The sequence below is a fragment of the Micromesistius poutassou genome, assembly GCF_964030765.1.
Source record: "Micromesistius poutassou genome assembly, chromosome: 19".
Lineage (NCBI taxonomy): Eukaryota > Metazoa > Chordata > Actinopteri > Gadiformes > Gadidae > Micromesistius > Micromesistius poutassou.
In genome coordinates this window covers 8,744,032-8,762,643 of record NC_140289.1, presented here as the reverse complement: position 1 = coordinate 8,762,643, position 18,612 = coordinate 8,744,032, and the positions used below count along the sequence as shown (strand labels likewise).

The 18,612-nt window shown below is 44.0% G+C and overlaps 1 protein-coding gene across 1 annotated transcript in view; it reads right to left on the bottom strand.

Moving 5' to 3' along the window:
- The window catches only part of syne2a (spectrin repeat containing, nuclear envelope 2a), a gene marked incomplete at its 5' end in the record, with an annotated part of 58,712 nt that overhangs the window by 24,144 nt on the left and 15,956 nt on the right, over window positions 1-18,612 (bottom strand). Inside the window, 27 exon segments of the mRNA XM_084484279.1 lie at window positions 1,951-2,045; window positions 2,268-2,415; window positions 2,794-2,948; window positions 3,166-3,279; window positions 3,487-3,660; window positions 5,623-5,809; window positions 6,196-6,329; window positions 6,429-6,602; window positions 7,004-7,189; window positions 7,506-7,661; window positions 7,989-8,168; window positions 8,795-8,944; window positions 9,779-9,961; window positions 10,756-10,891; window positions 11,838-12,058; window positions 12,886-13,035; window positions 13,150-13,323; window positions 13,724-13,891; window positions 14,099-14,194; window positions 14,565-14,657; window positions 14,877-15,009; window positions 15,260-15,387; window positions 15,572-16,021; window positions 16,354-16,467; window positions 16,856-16,957; window positions 17,779-17,961; window positions 18,243-18,365. Coding sequence (XP_084340405.1) covers window positions 1,951-2,045; window positions 2,268-2,415; window positions 2,794-2,948; window positions 3,166-3,279; window positions 3,487-3,660; window positions 5,623-5,809; window positions 6,196-6,329; window positions 6,429-6,602; window positions 7,004-7,189; window positions 7,506-7,661; window positions 7,989-8,168; window positions 8,795-8,944; window positions 9,779-9,961; window positions 10,756-10,891; window positions 11,838-12,058; window positions 12,886-13,035; window positions 13,150-13,323; window positions 13,724-13,891; window positions 14,099-14,194; window positions 14,565-14,657; window positions 14,877-15,009; window positions 15,260-15,387; window positions 15,572-16,021; window positions 16,354-16,467; window positions 16,856-16,957; window positions 17,779-17,961; window positions 18,243-18,365 — 4,307 coding nt within the window.

The following is an 18,612-nucleotide window of genomic DNA, read 5'->3' as shown; positions in this document are numbered from 1 at the left end:
TGTGTGTGTGTGTGCGTGAATACGGGTCCACTTGTGTTTGTGGTCACAGACAGAATCCCCAATGTCCACAGTCCACCGGTATGCACACTTGAGCAAGATGCCCAACTCCAAACAGCTCATTAATGTATGCATCTCAAATTCATTCACTGTAGTTCCCCTTGGATAATGTGTTTTATAAATGTATGCATAAATGTATACTAATGAGGTATTATGTTAACTATGATATACTTATGTTAATCAGGAGCTTTTCCAAAACATCCATTATAATAAAATGACCAGTGTACTCTGTGATAATCATATTTGCTTGATTGTAAAGTGCATTAAAATAAATAAACCCTCTGGTATGAAGCTTTTTGTTATTCACATCCTTTTACCAGTTTTTATCTTTAATCAAATAAACATTTGGGTGATCCTCTCTGGACCCTAATTAACATTCTCTTGTTTAGTCAACCCTTAATAAAACATGCATAATGTAAAAGTGGAGTGCGCTAATGTGCCAACATAAGTATGATTAAACTTAAGAAATATTAGAAATGTTTGTTCCATGCGTGGGAGTGTCAGTTACTTGATTGACCCATCCACACATCCTTCAAATAATCATACTAATTACTAATGACTACATTTGCATTCCAAAAATAGCCCAAAATCCATGGCTATCCAAATAATCCTAAAGAAATTCTCCATTACCAAATCTATCCGAGTGATTAAAAAATGAATTTGCTTATCTTCTTTCATGTTCGTCCATGGTTGGTAACAGTTGATAACAGAAATTAAGCGTAGGCGCATAAGAATATAAATTCATATGTACATAGTAGTGGTATTCGGTCATTGTGAGAGCAGAGGGGTTTATGTTGCATCCGTCTTGGACAACTGACAATTTCATACAAAAGTCAATTTTGTATGATTTGTCTGCAGAATTAATTGTGTCATTTCCATAATAAATGTCACGCATTACTACGTTGAATTAAATAATAAATAAGTTTACAAAAACGTAAATTACTATTCAATATTCTAATACCGGTACTTTTTAGATGCTCACTATACAACACCCTTAATTACATAGTGAGATGGCTATTGTGGATTTGGGATTCCAGTGGCTTCATGTAGAGGATCCAGAAAACGCACCTGCTCTGTTTGTTATATCGGCTGGGTTTAATCTCTGTGATGTTACGTTTTAAATCCGCCTCAATCATAGCCGAAGACAGGTTGATGTTTATTCATCCATGTGGCTAAGTGAGTAATTGTTGCACACTTTCCATACAAGTTATCCCTCCCTGATAAAACAATATATATAATAATATAATATAAAATAATAATAATAATAATAATAATAATATAATAATAAAATAAAAAAACTGTAAAAATATGGCAGATTTATGTTTTCACTGCAGTCTGCCCTTATGTTTATAAGTTGATTCTGCTGATACTTTTTCTGAAAATGTATCCCTGTCCTGTCCTAATGTTGTTCTCCATAGCTACCAAATTTCTGGATTAAATTAAGGTTGACTACATACAAGCCCAGAGTGAATTTGGTGCAAACTAAATGGGACATAATAATTTGAATTCTGTACATTATCTTTTAAGCATCTAAGAAAATTAACTGTGTTTAGCCTTGTGTACACAAGGTATCAGAAATCTGTCTTGGCTGAACAAATACTACAGAGTACACAACATTTCAATAACCTGCCCAATACTACAGACAAACTATTTGATTTATTTGATACTAGATACTCGACTACTACAAGTCGAGATTTGGAGAAGGATCAAGCCGTAACACTTGTATAACCCACTATATCACTTTGTTGATTTATGTTAATCTAATATAAATTAGGGTTTGGCTTTCCTTCAACATCACAAATGTGAATAGTGTAGTCGCTGTGTGTAGTCACTTGGAAAACAGAACAAACATGCACATTGATTCATTTGATGGCATTCAATCGCCTTGTTTACCCTTCTTCTTCTGTGGTGTTTGTCTGGAGGCCAACAGAGTCCTGGAGAAGGGCCCCATAGAGCCACTGGCCGGTTAATAGTTCAACACCAAGCCTCTGCAGACGGTGAGGGTAGAACACACACACACACACACACACACACACACACACACACACACACACACACACACACACACACACACAGACACGCGCGCGCACACGCACACTATGGTTAAATAAGAGTAGGAGAGTCTGGGAGTTCTAATTGACCTGGTGTGTAGCCAGCCTTACTAAACAACGGTTTTATAAGAGTCAGAGAGTCTGGGAGTTGTAGTTTACCTGGTGTGCAGCCAGCCTCTTCAGAAGGCTGGAGGAGCTTCCAGTGTCTCTGGCCCCCAAGGCTTCCTCGACTGCTCTCTGGATGATCGCTAACCTATCCGACTTCTGCTGAAAGCTCTGTGAACTACAGGATGCTACTGTCATCTCCCTGGTAAACAGACAGCACAAACAACAAACACAGGGGAAGAAAATCAAAAGAGATCAACTCCAGCCTGTTCATTTATTCATCAAACCTGGACGTTTAACTCCCATTGTGTTCTTTATGAGAAATACTGTCTCGAATGGCTTTAAGAGCCCACATTCAAATGAGATATCATTGCTCGCGGCTCAGCAGTGGAAAAAAAAGAAAGTGCTGGGTGGACAGACAAATGCATATGTGTAGAATATATATTGCGATAAGTTATCAATTAAAGACCAAAAAAAGGTAAAAGACTGTAAATGTAGGGCATCTGTATAGATATCGGGGGCTGACTTTCCCCTTGTCACGAGCCAAGAGTAACAACCAGCACATGTAACCCATGCTCACTGGTATATGTCAGCCGCGTGAGTCAGGCCCTCGGCCCATTGTCTCCAGAGCACTGCCAGTCGCTGCCCTTCGCCGGGGGCGGTCTGAACATGGCCACTCAGCTCACTTAGCTCCATGAGGGGCAGGCACAGGTCGCTGAGATCCTGCAGCATTTTCTGTGGTGAAAAGTAGAAGGGAAAACCACAGAGGGTTATTTTGAGTGAAGGGTGCATGAAAAGAAGCTCTTATCCTGAAGAGCAGTGGCATCAACACCGCCCGGGTTAGGGGTACCTTTCCCGTCGGCCCCCCCACTACACTAAGAACATGTGCCTCATGGCATGGAACATGCAAAGCGGGGTTGGTATTGGTGTTCCGTTGCTAAGTCCAGCCTACCTGAGCAGACTCCAGGTCAGGTGCTCCTGTGGTCTGCCCGTTAACCGGTTTCTGTGTCTGCAACTCGAGTGCTTCCAAACCCCGACAAAATCTCTGGTGGAGCTCCAAATCCTCCTTCGAAACGGAGAAGGAATGTGAGTTTACCGTTGAAAGATAATCCTATCGAAACAGGCCAACAACTTTGTGATTTGCAAAACATTTGTACAACATTTGTACTAATGTAATACAATGTAAATATAATGTAACATTTGTGTAACATTAATCTGTGTGACTTCAGCGCCACCATTTAAGCCAAGTTGGTTGGACGTGTGGTTTTCATACCTGCCGACGGGCCTTTTCTCTGGATACTGATTGGACCACGAGCAGGATGTCACGTGACAACATTGCAACCTCAGCCTGTATCGGATTGGCTGCCAGGGGTTCTAGTAGTGCGATCAAAGGCTGAGCGGCCGCCACCATATCCCCCCCGCTGCGTTGCAAGTCCTCAATGAAGTCCTGTAATTTAGAACACAAAAGGGGTGGGGAAAAGCTGCTGTAAATGCATGTCACTTTGCAAAAAAAGATATGAATGAATCAGACTAACAAACGCTTGCAATTTGTTCATTCTAAAAGTGTAGGCCAAGGCCGGTTGTCCCACTGTGCTGCCAGGGAAAGTCTGTCTGAGAGGTTAATAACTGCTGAGCTGACATTGGGAGAATGGATGGTTAAACACAGCTCTGCATACATCAGAAATTCAAAAATCAGTGCCAATATGGATTCATTTGGGCTGGTCGAAGAGCTTCCACCTGCGCATTGATAACAAATGATTTAAAAATCTCACAACACAATAAATGCTATTGACAAGCACATTTAAAACCTGGCTCATACTTTGCAACAGACTTAGTGTGTACCGAACCATCTGCCACAGCTTAAGAAAGGTGTGTTTGGAACTCATTTATCTGCACTGTATAAAGAAAGGCTAGTATTTGACAGTTTGGATGGAAGTCAAATCCAAGGCCTACAGGCAAGGCAGTGTTGCTTTATGCTTTTACCTTTCATGCTTAAAACAAAACAACTCCTGTTGCATAGTCAAAAGACATATTGAACACTATGTTAGATCAAAGCTTTAACCTTCTACATTTGACTTATCACATTCCTTTCTGTTCATAATACACATGAACTGCTGACCAATACAAAGCCATTCGTAAATACTTCAATCATTGTTCCTATTCTTACACAGTGACAACTTTGGCTTCTTCTGCACCATGCGCATTTATGTGTCTCAGAAAAAACATCTCTTGTTTGTGTGCAGATTCAAGTATATCAACGGCTGCCCAACGGTATATCAATAATTGTATTTTTGCGCATGGAGCAGAATAAACACAAAACACTGAACAGCTTTCAGCATCTGGTTCCTAAGTGCATGCTTTCCATTCTTCACTGCAGGTGTAGGGGGGGGTATTTGTAGATAGATAGATAGATAGATAGATAGATAGATAGATAGATAGACAGATAGACAGATAGATAGATAGATAGATAGATAGATAGATAGAGAGATAGAGAGAGAGATAGATAGATAGATAGATAGATAGATAGATATGCCGTTTTTCCACCGCCAGTACCAGCTCGACTCAACTCGACTCGCCTTTTTTGCGTTTCCATTGGCAAAAAAAGTACGTGGTACCTAGTACCGGGTACTTTTTTTTAGTACTACCTCCGTCGAGGCGGAGTAGGTACTTTTGTGTGACGTAAACAGGCTGCTGGTAACTGATTGGCCAGCGGCTGTAATTGGGAATAATCACTTAAAGTTAAGTTGTGTCCGGCATGGTTGGAGTCCACGAACCCGCTCCCGAGGGGGACACTGATCAGCGTTTCACGGTGTGTGTCGCTCCTTTCCCGGGGCTAGAGTTAGGCTGCGCGTCGTTATGTGTGTCGGGCGTGGTTGTGTTTGTCCGGTGTGGCTGGAGTCCACGGACCGGCTCCGGAGGATCAGCGTTTCGCTGTTTCGTTTTAGTGTCGTTCCTTTCCTAGGGCTCGAGTTTCGCCTCCATCAACGTTACCGTATGACAACAATAGACGCGCAGTCATTGCGCTTTTTATTTTATTTTATTTCCCATCATAACCTTTCCTGGGAATCAGGAAATAGTCTTGATCAGATTCAGATTTCCCGGGAATCGCGTCTCCCGTGATTAAAACCTAATGACGACCCGCCCATGGTGGAGAGGTTCTTTTCTACGACCCGCCCACATTGAAGAGGTACTTTTTAGATGGAAACGCGACCAAACCGAGTCGAGTCGAGGCGAGTTGAGTCGAGTCGATACTGTGTGTGTGTTTGCGTGCGCGTGCGTGTGCGTGTGCGTGTGTGTGTGTGTGTGTGTGTGTGTGTGCCTGTGAATTACATCGAGGGACTAAAGGGCAAGTTCAAATTTCCTGGCTTTACAGTATATAACCAAAGCCAGGAGCAAACATGAAGAGCACCTCGGCAGAGTCAACGCAGGTCTGCGTAACCCGATGTGGGGCGCTCTGTGGCTCCTCCCACTGGAGCAACGCCTGCCGCAGACCCAGAGTGCAGCTGTCGCGCTGCTGCACGTACCCCTGCCACAGGGCCAGCGCTTGGTCGGTCCGCCGGACGCCCTGCAGCACCTCCAGCCTCGCCTCCTCCCACCTGCAACCACCACAGTCACCGGGACGGAGAGAAGCAACATCACGTAAGATAGGGGAGGGAAACAAAGGGGGTGAGAGAGAGAGAGAGAGAGAGAGAGAGAGAGAGAGAGAGAGAGAGAGAGAGAGAGAGAGAGAGAGAGAGAGAGAGAGAGAGAGAGAGAGAGAGAGAGACACACAGACGGACAGATAAACCATAAACCATATTATTTAAAGAGATTCTCTGGATTCGGCTCTTTAAAAAGTAGTTAAAATGTTAAAGCTAATGTAAAAGCTATGTTTTGACTATTTTTGACTTTAAATAACCTGTAATTTCTCCTTCTTAACACCATTGTTGAGTTAAATTAACATTTTATCTCATTTATGCTATACAATATCACCGCTGCTAACCTTCTCTGCTCTCCTTCAATCCGCTCTTTTAGTAACTTGGCTGTGACATCATTGACTTTTCCTTCCAGAGCCTGATATGAATGGTCCACTGCAGCACACAGATTCCCCCCTTTCCCAGCATCCTCCAGCAGTCGCTGTGGAGGGAGGGATTTGCATTACTTTTTAGCAGATTCAAGCATGGATTAAAGGTGCAGTGAGAATGATTGCTACTGGATACTGGATATTTGGTTCACCTGAAGTTCCTCTAACTTCTGCCGGACTTGCGTGGGTGAGAATGCAGGTGTGTGCAGCAGCTGCTGCAGAGCACAGCGCAGCCTGTTGGTGTGCAGGGAGACTTCACTCAAATTGTTCTCCAATTGACCCCACTCACCCAGGATGCGTTCTAGGGCTGGTCGAAGAGCTTCCACCTGCGCATTGATAACAAATGATTTAAAAATCTCACAACACAATAAACGCTATTGACAAGCACATTTAAAACCTCATACTTTGCAACAGACTTAGTGTGTACCGAACCATCTGCCACAGCTTAAGAAAGGTGTGTTTGGAACTCATTTATCTGCACTGTATAAAGAAAGGCTAGTATTTGACTGTGTACCCTGAGCATAACGGATGTGCCAATATGAATACATTTCATATTTGGATTAGACCAAAGATCCAGTTTCGTAAATACAGGCTACAAGAGGATACAAGAGGATAAAATATGGACATGTGTAAAGCAAAACTGAACAGTTCTTAATTGACTTTAGAAGGTATCCCAAATCTCCATCCATGTTCTTAAAAGCCCATTGATTCACTGGATCAGCAGTACCTTCTGTGTCAGAGCCATGCAGGCCTGAGCGGCGCCCTCTATCTGGGAAGCAAATACGCTGTCGCTGGGATTCTCCTGCTTCTGCCGTGTCTCTGGCTCCTGCTGGGGGTCCTCCGCCTCACAAGCACACAGCTCCTGCAGCTCCTGCACTGCTGCCCACACCTCCTTCCCGCTCTCCTCAAAGGCCTGGGAGGAGACATTGCCCCATGGTCATTAAGTCGCGACCCACTTTCATACATTTTAAACCAAGCAAATTTATTTCTCAAAGATGGGCTAGCAAACACACAGACAAAATATGAATGGATAATGAATGAATAAACCAATATTTTCATCCCGGCAATCAAAGAACATTACTCTAGAAACAAAAAACAAAGTAGTAGTAAAAATATGTACCACTTTTGGGACGCGACCCACCAGTTGAGAAACACTGAAATAGAGGACCAAAAGACAGGGAAAGAGAAAAGCCTGTTTAACATGCGGGGGTGGGGGAAAAGTGGTGTACCTGGCACTCCATCAGGGCCTTGCGAGCCTCGGTCTGACTGATGGGGCAATGCCACCGCTCCAACTCAGCAGCTTGACACACAAGCCATTTGTCAAGACGCCCCAACCGCATCTCTCTGTGGGCACACATGTGATGCATATCTCCCACCACGCGGATCTATCAAGGAACAGAGGCAACGTATACTACATTAGGAACATGGGGCTGGTTAGACTCCAGACAAGGCTTGTGTTAGAGCAAATATTCTGTCACTTGAGGACTAATCCCTCAAATCAAACCTGAGATTGTTGCTTGGTGGAGTGGACTGCCGTAGTTTGTATGTTTTGCTGAATGATGTACATTATTATGGCAGTTGACACCAGTCAAAAAATATCCGAAAGATTGACTGCATTAACCAGAATTTAACAATAGGAACTGCTGACCGTAAGGTTTGATCTTAGTAGTTTAGTTAAGTAGAAAAAGCAATTTTTCCTGTGAGAAACGAACCTGACTCATTAGCTCCCCCTGTAGGCACGTCCAGCTCGAGCTGAGTTCCCCCAGTGTCTCGGTGAAGAGCGTGCGTTCCCAATTGAACACGCAGATGTCGGCCGGACCTGTTTTTTGAGGCCCGGACTGCCACAGGAAGTCCAGGAGCACCTGACCACAGCCCACTCCCACATTCAGTTCCTGAGGAACGTTGAGGAAAAAAAACACACAAAGTCTGAAACAAAACAAGCATTTGAAACAATGTAATATACAGAACAATTGTCACAACATCTGAAAAGTGATGTTTGAAGCATTGACAAGATTTTTGAAGTTTTGAAATTCAGGTGCCAGAGCAGAACAGAGCAGAATAGCAGTTGTGACAGAGAATGCTGAAAGGAGCTGAAGAGAGAACTCCCTCACTACCTACGTTTCTCCAACATTGTGAAATGCATTCACACACATGTAGTGTAGCTAGTGATTGACAGGCAATATGGATTCTCAAAAACCAATCAGGGAAGAGATGCCCTGATTGGTTAGAAATGAGGCGGGAGCTGTTCAAATTATACAGGCTCATACAGAGTCAGGCGCAGACAACCAGAACATATTCTCACAGCACATTTCACCATCCCTCAGCTGACGGATGGCAATGGCATTTCTTACGAATGACACTCAAACTGTAGCTCCTAAACCGTACCTAATCTCATCTTTAAAAATCCATTCACACAAACAGAACGGTGTACACAACCGGCTCCAGCAGGTAGAAGGGGATCATGGTGTGATTGGAGGAGGCCGAAACAGAGGGTGCGAGGTGGAGGCCGCAGGGCTACCTGGAGCTGCTGTAGGGTGTCAGCGAGCTGGGAGGCGTCTGTGGCCTGGAGGGCTTTCACCCTCTCCTCCCCAAGCCTGGCCTCCGTCTTCTCCACCCAGCCCTGCAGGTCAGAGAGCAGCTCAGACGGGGGCCAGCTCGCCACTAGCAGCTAGGGAAAGAAAGAGAGAAAGAAAGAAAGAAAGAAAGAAAAAGAAGACTGATTGATTGGTTTTTGCGCAGTCTGCATCTCTCAGTTTAATTAATCAGACCTGTGATCATCACAGAAATATTCAGTTGGACGATTTCCTGTGTGCCTTCCGCCAACTTTTCTCAAATGAGAAGGTGTGTTAACAGCGTGAAACGGATCCCATGGCAAGGATGCCAGCGCTGGGAGACGGATTCCACACACAGTTCCTCCGATCACCGGTGATGGATGAAGGGGGAAATTAAAAATGCCCTTCTCTTCGTGTTTCTCTTTGTGTTTCTGCCAGCACTGAAAGGGCTTTTGCGTTACACTCCCTTTTAATGAGGGGGAGATTTCTTTTTTCTATCAAATGTCCAATTATCTTTGAAAACAAACAGCGGACAGGGGAGAGGGGTTGTAATTCAGAGCCTGACAAGCTGTGGCCTTAACGAGTTTCCAAACTAATAAAGCTGGTGTGTAATCTGATCTGAACTCAACAGTGATGGAGCCAGGATCACTTTGAGTCCCATTTTGAGTCACATTGATTCATGGTCTCATCTCACAGTCTGATTCATGGTCTCATCTCACAGTCTGATTCATGTTCTCATCTCATGGTCTGATTCATGTTCTCATCTCATGGTCTGATTCATGGTCTGATTCATGCTCGGATTCATGCTCTGATACATGGTCTGATTCATGCTCTCATCTCATGGTAAATAAATAAGTGTTTTGTGTTCCTTTTTTTATGAATCCTTTGTCATAAGAAAACTAAACCAAAAAGAGAGTTTCATGTTTGATGAATGATTTGGTGGGCAGTACCTCCTGCAGCCGCTCCTGGGCCTTGGCTAGGTCAGATGTATGCTGGCTCCAGGTGACTTCCAGTGCACTGAGCAGACCACGCAGCCAGGGACTGTCTGCCTCCGTCAGGCCCAGGAGGAGAGCTCCTTCCCTGGCTATAGATGCCTTCTGAGCCGCCCTGGCCTCCACCTCCATGGAGAAATCCTATTGGACGGGACAGCAATGACATCATTTTCAACTGTTCTACAATGAATCAATTAATTTGATTACATATTGTTTCGGTATTGCACGTTTTCATGTCATTCCATACCATACTCACCGATAAGCAAAAATATGTGTATGTATTAGGGTGGTCAATAGGTTGAGTTCATGATCGCATCGAGTCTTTTCATCATTATTGATGCCTTATATCAATATGCCAATATCAAACAAACTAAATAGACGATTTTCAGATGTGTTGAATTGTTAAAATGATTGATGAACGATTAAAAAAAATATTATTCAACATCTGCATCAACTTTAGCAGCAGCTGAGTAGCTCGCACTAAAAGGCAGATTGTGAATTCGAGATTCGAGATTCGTTAGATCTCCGTCCGATGAAGACAGATTGAACGATTAACACATTTCCCTATTTATCACTGGACCCCAAAGTTACTGAACCTCTGTTTTGCTATTCCCTAGACGCTCCTGCCTGTCTTCAAGCTATCTTTGCTGTATACAGGGAATGGGTTAACCTACAATTGTTAGTGCTTTGCACTTGGTTCTATGAACATCCTTATTGTACCGACAGTGATATATTGTTTCACTTTCTTATGACAAATGTACTTATTGTAAGTCACTTACATAAAAGCATCTGCTAAATGCATCTGCATCTGCTAAATGCCCTAAATGTAAAATGTAAATGTAAAACACAACATCCTTATCCCAACACCAGTGTTGAACAGCACCGTCTCTGTGGGTGTATTTAAGGTGAAGGCGTGTTCTCAGTTGTTTTTTTACCAGGAGCTGGGTAAGGTGGCTGTGAACGTTGCTCTCCTTCCCCCCTGAAGGGCTGTCGGCCAGCCCGCACCACGTCTCCAGTTGCCCTCGGACCCCTGCCAGCCACTCCCCCAGAGATTGGCTCTCGCTCTGCAGTCTATCGTAGCGGGGGGAGAGGGGGGGAGACTCAGACATCAAGCCAGCGGAGTGGAACATGACCGTTCCCTCTTTACAGAGGAGAGAAATGAGCTACAAACCACATGTCGGGAAATCTAGTAATCGCAACAGAAACACGACAACAGGCTCGGTAGAGAAGTGCTTTAGTGGAAATGACTTGTTGTTGTAAAGTGTAAGTCAATGCCCTTTTTCAGCTAGATTGAACCACCAGGAGTTTAAAAATAAATGCACTATGGGCTGGGAGGGCGGACACGTTATTCCCATGGTTACTACCCATGGCAACTGTGTGCTACATTTTAAAGTTAGTTCTGTCGTTGTGTATGCACATTGTGTATTCTAATGAGCAATGCTGTGTATGAAACCATGGTGTCACACTATTTGCCCAGGGACTACAGGTGGAAAATAGCAATTTGCTAAAACCTGGTGCAATGCATCTCTCCTGGCTCTGAACAAGGTTAATATTTCTTTTGTACATTGTCCCTGTTCAAATAAAGTTACATTACATAACTGTATGAGAAGCTGAACTCTCAGGCCATCACTCTATACAGAGCTTCAATCATTAACCCATGACACAAACCTCGCCGCCAAGGTCGTTTGTTTTCTGAATTTGACCTTCTCTGGCCAAAGCAAAATTTATATTTCTGGGATGTGACTGTGATATTTGTACGAAGCTAGGTCTATAAAAAAAATAGTGTGTAGAACATTTCCTGTGATGAATGAAAACTCTGGGGGAGAAATGTACGACTCATGTACGAACATTACAGTGAAATGATCAATCCAAAGGCAAAAATAATTGCTCTCATTAGCTGCAAATGTTGCGCAACCAACAACCTTGGTCTGCATTATTTAAAATGACGTCACAGGATCACCGGCTTCTGTTCCATTGTCTGCAGGCTTTGGTCTGCTCCCCCTCTGATCTGCCTCACCTGGCCCAGCTCCGCTGAATCTCCTGGCAGCGCCCCATCTCCTGCTCTGTCCGCTTGTGGATGCTCCGCCACTGCAGCTCCAGAGCTCCTCCTGTTGGGCCGACTGAGGTACTGCCTTGTGCGTTGGTTGACGGCAGCAGCCCCATTATTATCATTAGCTGTCCCTGGTCTAGCAGACAACCCAAGGCCGCCCTACTCTGCTCCAGCTGGACTAGCACATCCTAGGATGAAACAGTAAGAGGCTTTCAAGTTGGGTGTCTAACGGATTACCTTACACATAAAATGCAGAAATATAGGCAGCCAGGTGCGACAGATGGCGAAAACTTCCTTCTTTATGAGTAGAGAGTACACTTTCTACATCAAACCTGGCCTATATTAGTGCTGTAGCGTCAATAGGGAAATAAATGAAGCAAGGCAGTTAATAGGTCACCATATACATTTTTTGTCGTTTCAAGGTCAGTCCTTATATTTACAAAAGTTCTATAGCAAGAGCACTGGCAAAGAAGAAAGAGGAAGAAGAGAACGTCAATATCATTACTTTGTTACTCAGCCATCCATACAAATGTTCCCTTTTTTCACAGAAAAGGCAGAGAGACAAGGACTGAAATAAGCATCATGATCATCATCATCGTCATCATCACCGAGAAGTGGAACACAGCGTTCTCTCATCGGGTCGGCAGATGCCATGGCTGCTCCAATAAGAGAATGAGGTCTTTGAGGACCTGGTGTCTGATGTTCTATTACAGAGAGACAATTGGGGTATCTGGAGGACATCTGTGCTGAGACCAGTGCTCCCCACTGTCTGTCTGTCTGTGATCTTCATCACCAGTAATGAACTTGAGCTTTGACTCACACACACAAAAGACACAAGAGGTAAGATGAGCAAGTGTGAATGCAGCCCATGTGACGCATGGCGTCCAATCTCACACTGGCCAGTGTGGTGGCGGCTATTAGAAGTGCGATTGAGGTTTTTTCTTCTCGTAAAGCGACGGTGAACCTGAAACAGTGAACAACGCCTCATGATCAGCAGCATCGGGGTGGGGTGTACCTGGCAGCATCCGAGTCGTGTCTGCACATGCTCCACAGAGTACAGCTCCTCCTCGTCCTCCCTCTCCAGCGGTCCCGCGCTCGCCACGCCGTCCAACTCCTCCAGCAGCGCGCCCATCCGGCCACACCTACCCGCCCACTCGCCGCTGGCCTGTTGAAACAAACCGGTGACTTAGCGGAGATGGTGTGCTGTGTTACCATGGTTTGGAGGTGTGTGTGTGTGTTTGTAGCCTTGGACACAACACAACACAACACTGTGTCCGACCTGAAGTGTGCTTTGCGGTGTGACTTCCTGATCCAGCGTGTGTTGCAGCAGCGCTCCGGCCCTGAGCTCCAGCTGGGCCCAGTCAGCCTCCTCCTCAGCACCCTCCAGCGCCTCTGGCTCTCGCTGGAACAGATGCTGCGCCACGGCCAACTGCGTCCCCAGAACCTGCAAGAACTTCGGTATACATGGAAAGGAAATACGTTTGAGTCAAAAGAGTACATTACATTGTGTAAAGGACAATGTCCCTTTACCCTAGAAGTAGGTGAGGGCTCCCTTTCCGGATAAACCAAACCAATTTCTATTCAATTTCTATCTAAACTAATTTGCATTTCTATTATCCTTTTGGAAAGTTGTATATTCTTAGAAACAGTAATAGTGTTGAAAGTCCGTCCCCCTGGCAAGCTGAAGACTTTAGATGATTGTGAGATGGACCTGTACACATTTTAACCGTGGAGCTTTAGTCTGAAGGAGACAATCCTTAATATAAATATTTATATATATATATCGACCTGTAAACAGTGTAACTGTGGAGCTGTGGTCTGGAGGAGACATCCTTTGCGTTATTTGTGCATACTTTGCCCCTGGAGGGGAATTGCTGAGTTTGTCCATGGCCTTTCTGCCATGCTCTCCTGCGTCCGTCCTCCAGGTCTAATAAGCATGTTAGTCTGTGCAGGAACGAGTGGGAAATCCGCCGTAGCTCAGCCTTCTCTTCAGGGGCCATTCCCGAGGGCCCCTCCAGCCACTGGAGAATGAAGAAGCAAAGAAAAATGTATACACGATGCTAAAGAAAGAAAATGTGCCTGGATATTTAGGAATGTTTGAAATATACACACACGTTGCACAAACGCACGCACACACACACACACACACACACACACGCCTGCGCACACGCACACACACACACGCGCGCACACAAGCACACGCGCACACACGCACACACGTTGGTTACCTCCAAACTAGGAACAAACTTGAGAGTGGGGTGTGGTTCACTCTGTCCAATATCAAAGTCCTCTACCAACCAAAGCAAGCTATCTGTGTGCCTCATCTGAGAAATATGGAAAAATAAAAAAGATTAATCCGAAACCCTTAATCCCAAGGCACACGGGCGTGTTGGGACAAACCCGGTATAATAGTTTTTTCACGTCCACAATAATTCTCACGCCCAAAAGCAAGCGGACAAAATATTTGTGCTCCATGTACTTTTGCATGTGCTTGGCTAAATAATTATTTATAAGGAACATATCATCAAATATAAAATAAATCACAATGTACATATCCATATCCTGATTCCCATGTTGACAGTATGCCTCAATTTTTGACTCTGCTAAAGATAAAATGAAGAGAGCTTAAAACAAGCAACTAGTAATGTCATGTGAAAAGTCAAATTCAGGTGATTTAAGGTGAATCCAAGGTACCTCTCTTTCCATTATACACAGATGTTCCTGAAGCATAATTGCAGCCTCCTGGGATTCCTGTAGCACGCCTGTTTCCTCTTGCCTCTCCTCCGCCTACACAAGCAAATCACAGGAAATGATTCTCCATCTCTCAGGTTCTCCATCAAGGCTCTAGTCTAGACCTTCATTCAAATGTTAACAACTGTAATCAAAATTGTACTTTACATTCTTGTGACCTCGCGGAGCATGCGGAGACACTGACCTTTCCATTGAGTTTCAGCAATTTATTTGCACGACTTGAGAAAATGGTTTTAGTCAGTGTTGGGCATTCACCTGTTCCAAATCCTCTCTGTTTCCACTGCCCACCACAGCGGTGAGGTTTTGAGAGATCTCGGCAGAGACAGCGATCTGCTTTTGCTCGCCTTCCTCTTCTCGTTGTGCTTCTTCTTCATCATCATTGGACATTCTGGAGAAACAAGGAAGTAGGGATGGAATGAAGGAGGCAGAGAAGTGAAAGAGTTACCACCAGAGCAGGTTCATTTATACAAACATTGAGTTTAAAACAGGGTAAATGTGAAACGTGCGAAATGACACATCACATTATATGTTTTGAAAACTGAATAAGACATTGGAAAATACATTACACATTGATTAATGGATTAAAAAATAATAAATATAAAAAATAAATAATAAAAAATTGTTTCTGTGTCATTCACCCTGGTTTATGGTCCTGCATTGCATCATGGGTTTGAGTCTTTGTGATATCTTCTACATCTACCACACTGCCCAGAGTGGCCCTGGCGTTAACGTCTGCTCTGGGATCAATTACCTCATCCTGGGTCACCTGAGTGGAGATAATAAAAAGAGGTTGGGGAATGGTGTGCTTAGATTTGATGCTTTATGAAAGAAGAGAGAATTGTGTCTTGATATTCCTAGATATTATTCTTGATATTAGTCTTTGTGAGTCCCCTCAGTTGAATGTTGCCCCAACCGAAAAGATCAAGGGCTCTTCTATCTCAAGCTCTTACCAAGTCTCGGTGAGAGGTCAAGAATCCAGTGAGACGTTCGTGCCTGTTCTGGGATGCGCTCACGGATGGACCTCTGGCTGTGAAGGCATTTGTAGTTCTTGCGGCAAGAAAACCTGTTGCATCAGCTGTCAAAGACTCCTGTGGATCTACGCGTTCACACGTTTCATCGATGTGTGACGAGTGTCTGGGCTCATCTGACACCGTGGCGGGGTTCGACTGGTTGTCAGGAGTAACACGGGCCGCTTGTGCTTCGGCCATAGTTACCGTAGCAACAAGACCGGTCTCTGCGTTGGACACGAGCCTGGATTCCATAGCCAGCGATAATCCAGTTTCTTCCCCTGACTTTGCTCTATCAACACCAACCATTGCAGGCTTGGACCCGTCCCGCGTGGTGGTGGTTAAGATCGGGTCTGCTTCTGGCCAAGGCTGCCAGGCCACACTCAAAGGAGCCTTCAAAGAAATGGAACAACGCAAGACAAGCTCAGTCACACCTCAGACCGAGATGGGTCTAGCAGGGGGGCCACATCCATAACACCAAACCTAGCAACTGCTGATCACAAATGGCCAAATATACACTCTTGCACACACACGCACACATATCATGGGCACACACACACGTCATGCGCACACACACGCACACATATCATGGGCACACACACGCACACATATCATGGGCACACACACACGTCATGCGCACACAAACATACACATGTCATGCGCACACACAGACACACACACACACACACACACAAAGAAACAATCCAAGGTGAAGCCTCAAGTACCGGTTCTTCTTGGAGTGGTTGAGTTCCAGGAATATCCTCCGCTTCTCGAGGGCATCGGGCAGTGTCTGCATCTGTCTCCATGTCCTGTAGTTGAATAAAGGACTCCTCGGGGTCCTAATAAATGGCATTTTTATGAAGTGTTATTATGAGCCTTTATGTGTGTGTGTGTGTGTGTGTGTGTGTGTGTGTGTGTGTGTGTGTGTGTGTGTGTTCTCTATAAGGGTAAAAAGCTGGTCGGACAGTGCTTGTCGATATCAATCAACCTAAATTGAAATCTTCTTTGGTCAGACTTCTGTTAAGAAGTACTAAATACACCATGAACATTTTACCATTCATACCAACATAAAGCAATGCATATAATCAACATCCAATTACGGTATATCATTCAATACTTCAGAATAACACAGAAGTAAAACCACCCATTTTTTAGTTAAAAACCTTTAAAATATATATAATATGTCAACAGAGGTGCAGGTCCTGGTGTGAAGGTATGGATCTTTACCTCTGGGAGACTGCATGTCAGTGTTTCAGAGGAGGACGAGTGATACTGCTCCTCCACCCCCTCATCTTCCTCTTCCTCAGAGCTGAGCACCTCAACAGCTTCCTGATTCCCGCAAAAATAGTTGGTTAGGATGATTGTTAATGCTTTCTGCTGATAAGAACCAATTCAGTCAAGGTACTACAGACCGTCCCTCCAGATTAGTTTTTCTTGATAAATATAACTCAAGCCTGTCAGTTATCCACAGGAGCTGTAGTTATTGTGCATTTACTGTCTAAATTAACCTTTAAAACATATGCCGGGCCAGCTGAGATATGATGTAATGATGTTTTTGGTTGTTAGGCACACAAGACAAACATTTCACCAGGCAGACTTAATCAATCCCAGATAAGAGTTGGCAAAGGATCAAGGTCACCATGTCTTTATCTTATATAAACAAAATTATTAAAGAAATATATACAAATAGTACAATTATTATGTTATTAAGAATGTATTAATTTCTCTGTTTTTACCATCCAGTTTAAACAATGATGGTAAGAGAGAATGGAAGTTTATGTCTCCATCCTCCACAGTATATGTTTCGACAACAAAGTTAAACTAGTATAAAAGTTTACAATGTGAGAAAGAAAGTTTTGTGAGTTAAGTCTTTCAATTATAAGACAATTATAAAAAAAATCAGGTGGCTAATGATATAGCCTCAGTAACAACTGCATGTGGTCTATAGATGATGTGCAATAAAGAGTGTTCATTATGCATAGGCCCTGAGAGCCGGTACTTCTGCATGCTCCCACAGAACAGCTGAACGCTTTTGTTTTTAACATCAAAACATACGTTACCTTATATGCAATGGGATTCATTCAGTCTGCATGTATTGGATTGGATTCTGTTTTACCGGCCCGAAGTGGTGATCATACTTCATGGTGTACCTCCTGCAGTGCACCCTGCTGCTGGGTCCATTCCTGCAGCTCCTGGAGGGACTGCAGCACCAGCTCTGCCCTGGGGAAGACCGTGAGGCTGTCCAGCGCCCCTGCTGGGAGGTTCAGCTCGCCCTTGCACTGCACAATCTCCTCCAAGGTCCTCTGCATGGACTGTAGGTTGTCCAGGATAACCTTGAGATGAGAGATGAGACAGAGTATACACATAAGGCCTTTTCCAGTTCTTCTCTTTTTAGTGGAAATTCAACCTATGCCATAAACGTTTTGAGGGATACATCAATATGATAGGGTTATCTTGGGGGTTATCACACTTATCTTGGGATTATAAAGTCCTCTGAATCTGAATCCAGAGCTGAATATCAGCCATGCGAAGGTGTTATGCACATGGATGAAATCATATGGTAGAATAAGGGAACCCAATGCAAGGATCTTTGTATCCTAATGGGGTGCTTCACCTGTTGGCTGTCGAGGCACTCTGCCTCTGAGATGTTGCTGCTGCTCATAGAGGATAAAATGGATCTGATCTTCGTCGCATTCTTTTCCATAGTCTTCACCTCTAATTCCATGGCATCAATTTCCTGGAGCAAATTAGCAGATTTTTTAATTTTGTAAATAGAAACCAATTCCGAAGTCTTTCAGTTTTCAATGGTTCAATGTGAATTACATTTTTTATATATTACAAATGTACAATGAAGTTTTTTCCTGCACGCATACAATGCTTAAAGTCAACCACAGGATAAACGCAAACAAGTTTGAGGGTCCTGGTCATACTTCTCAATATGGGTAAATTAATTAACCATTAATGAACATTAGTTAATGCAGTAA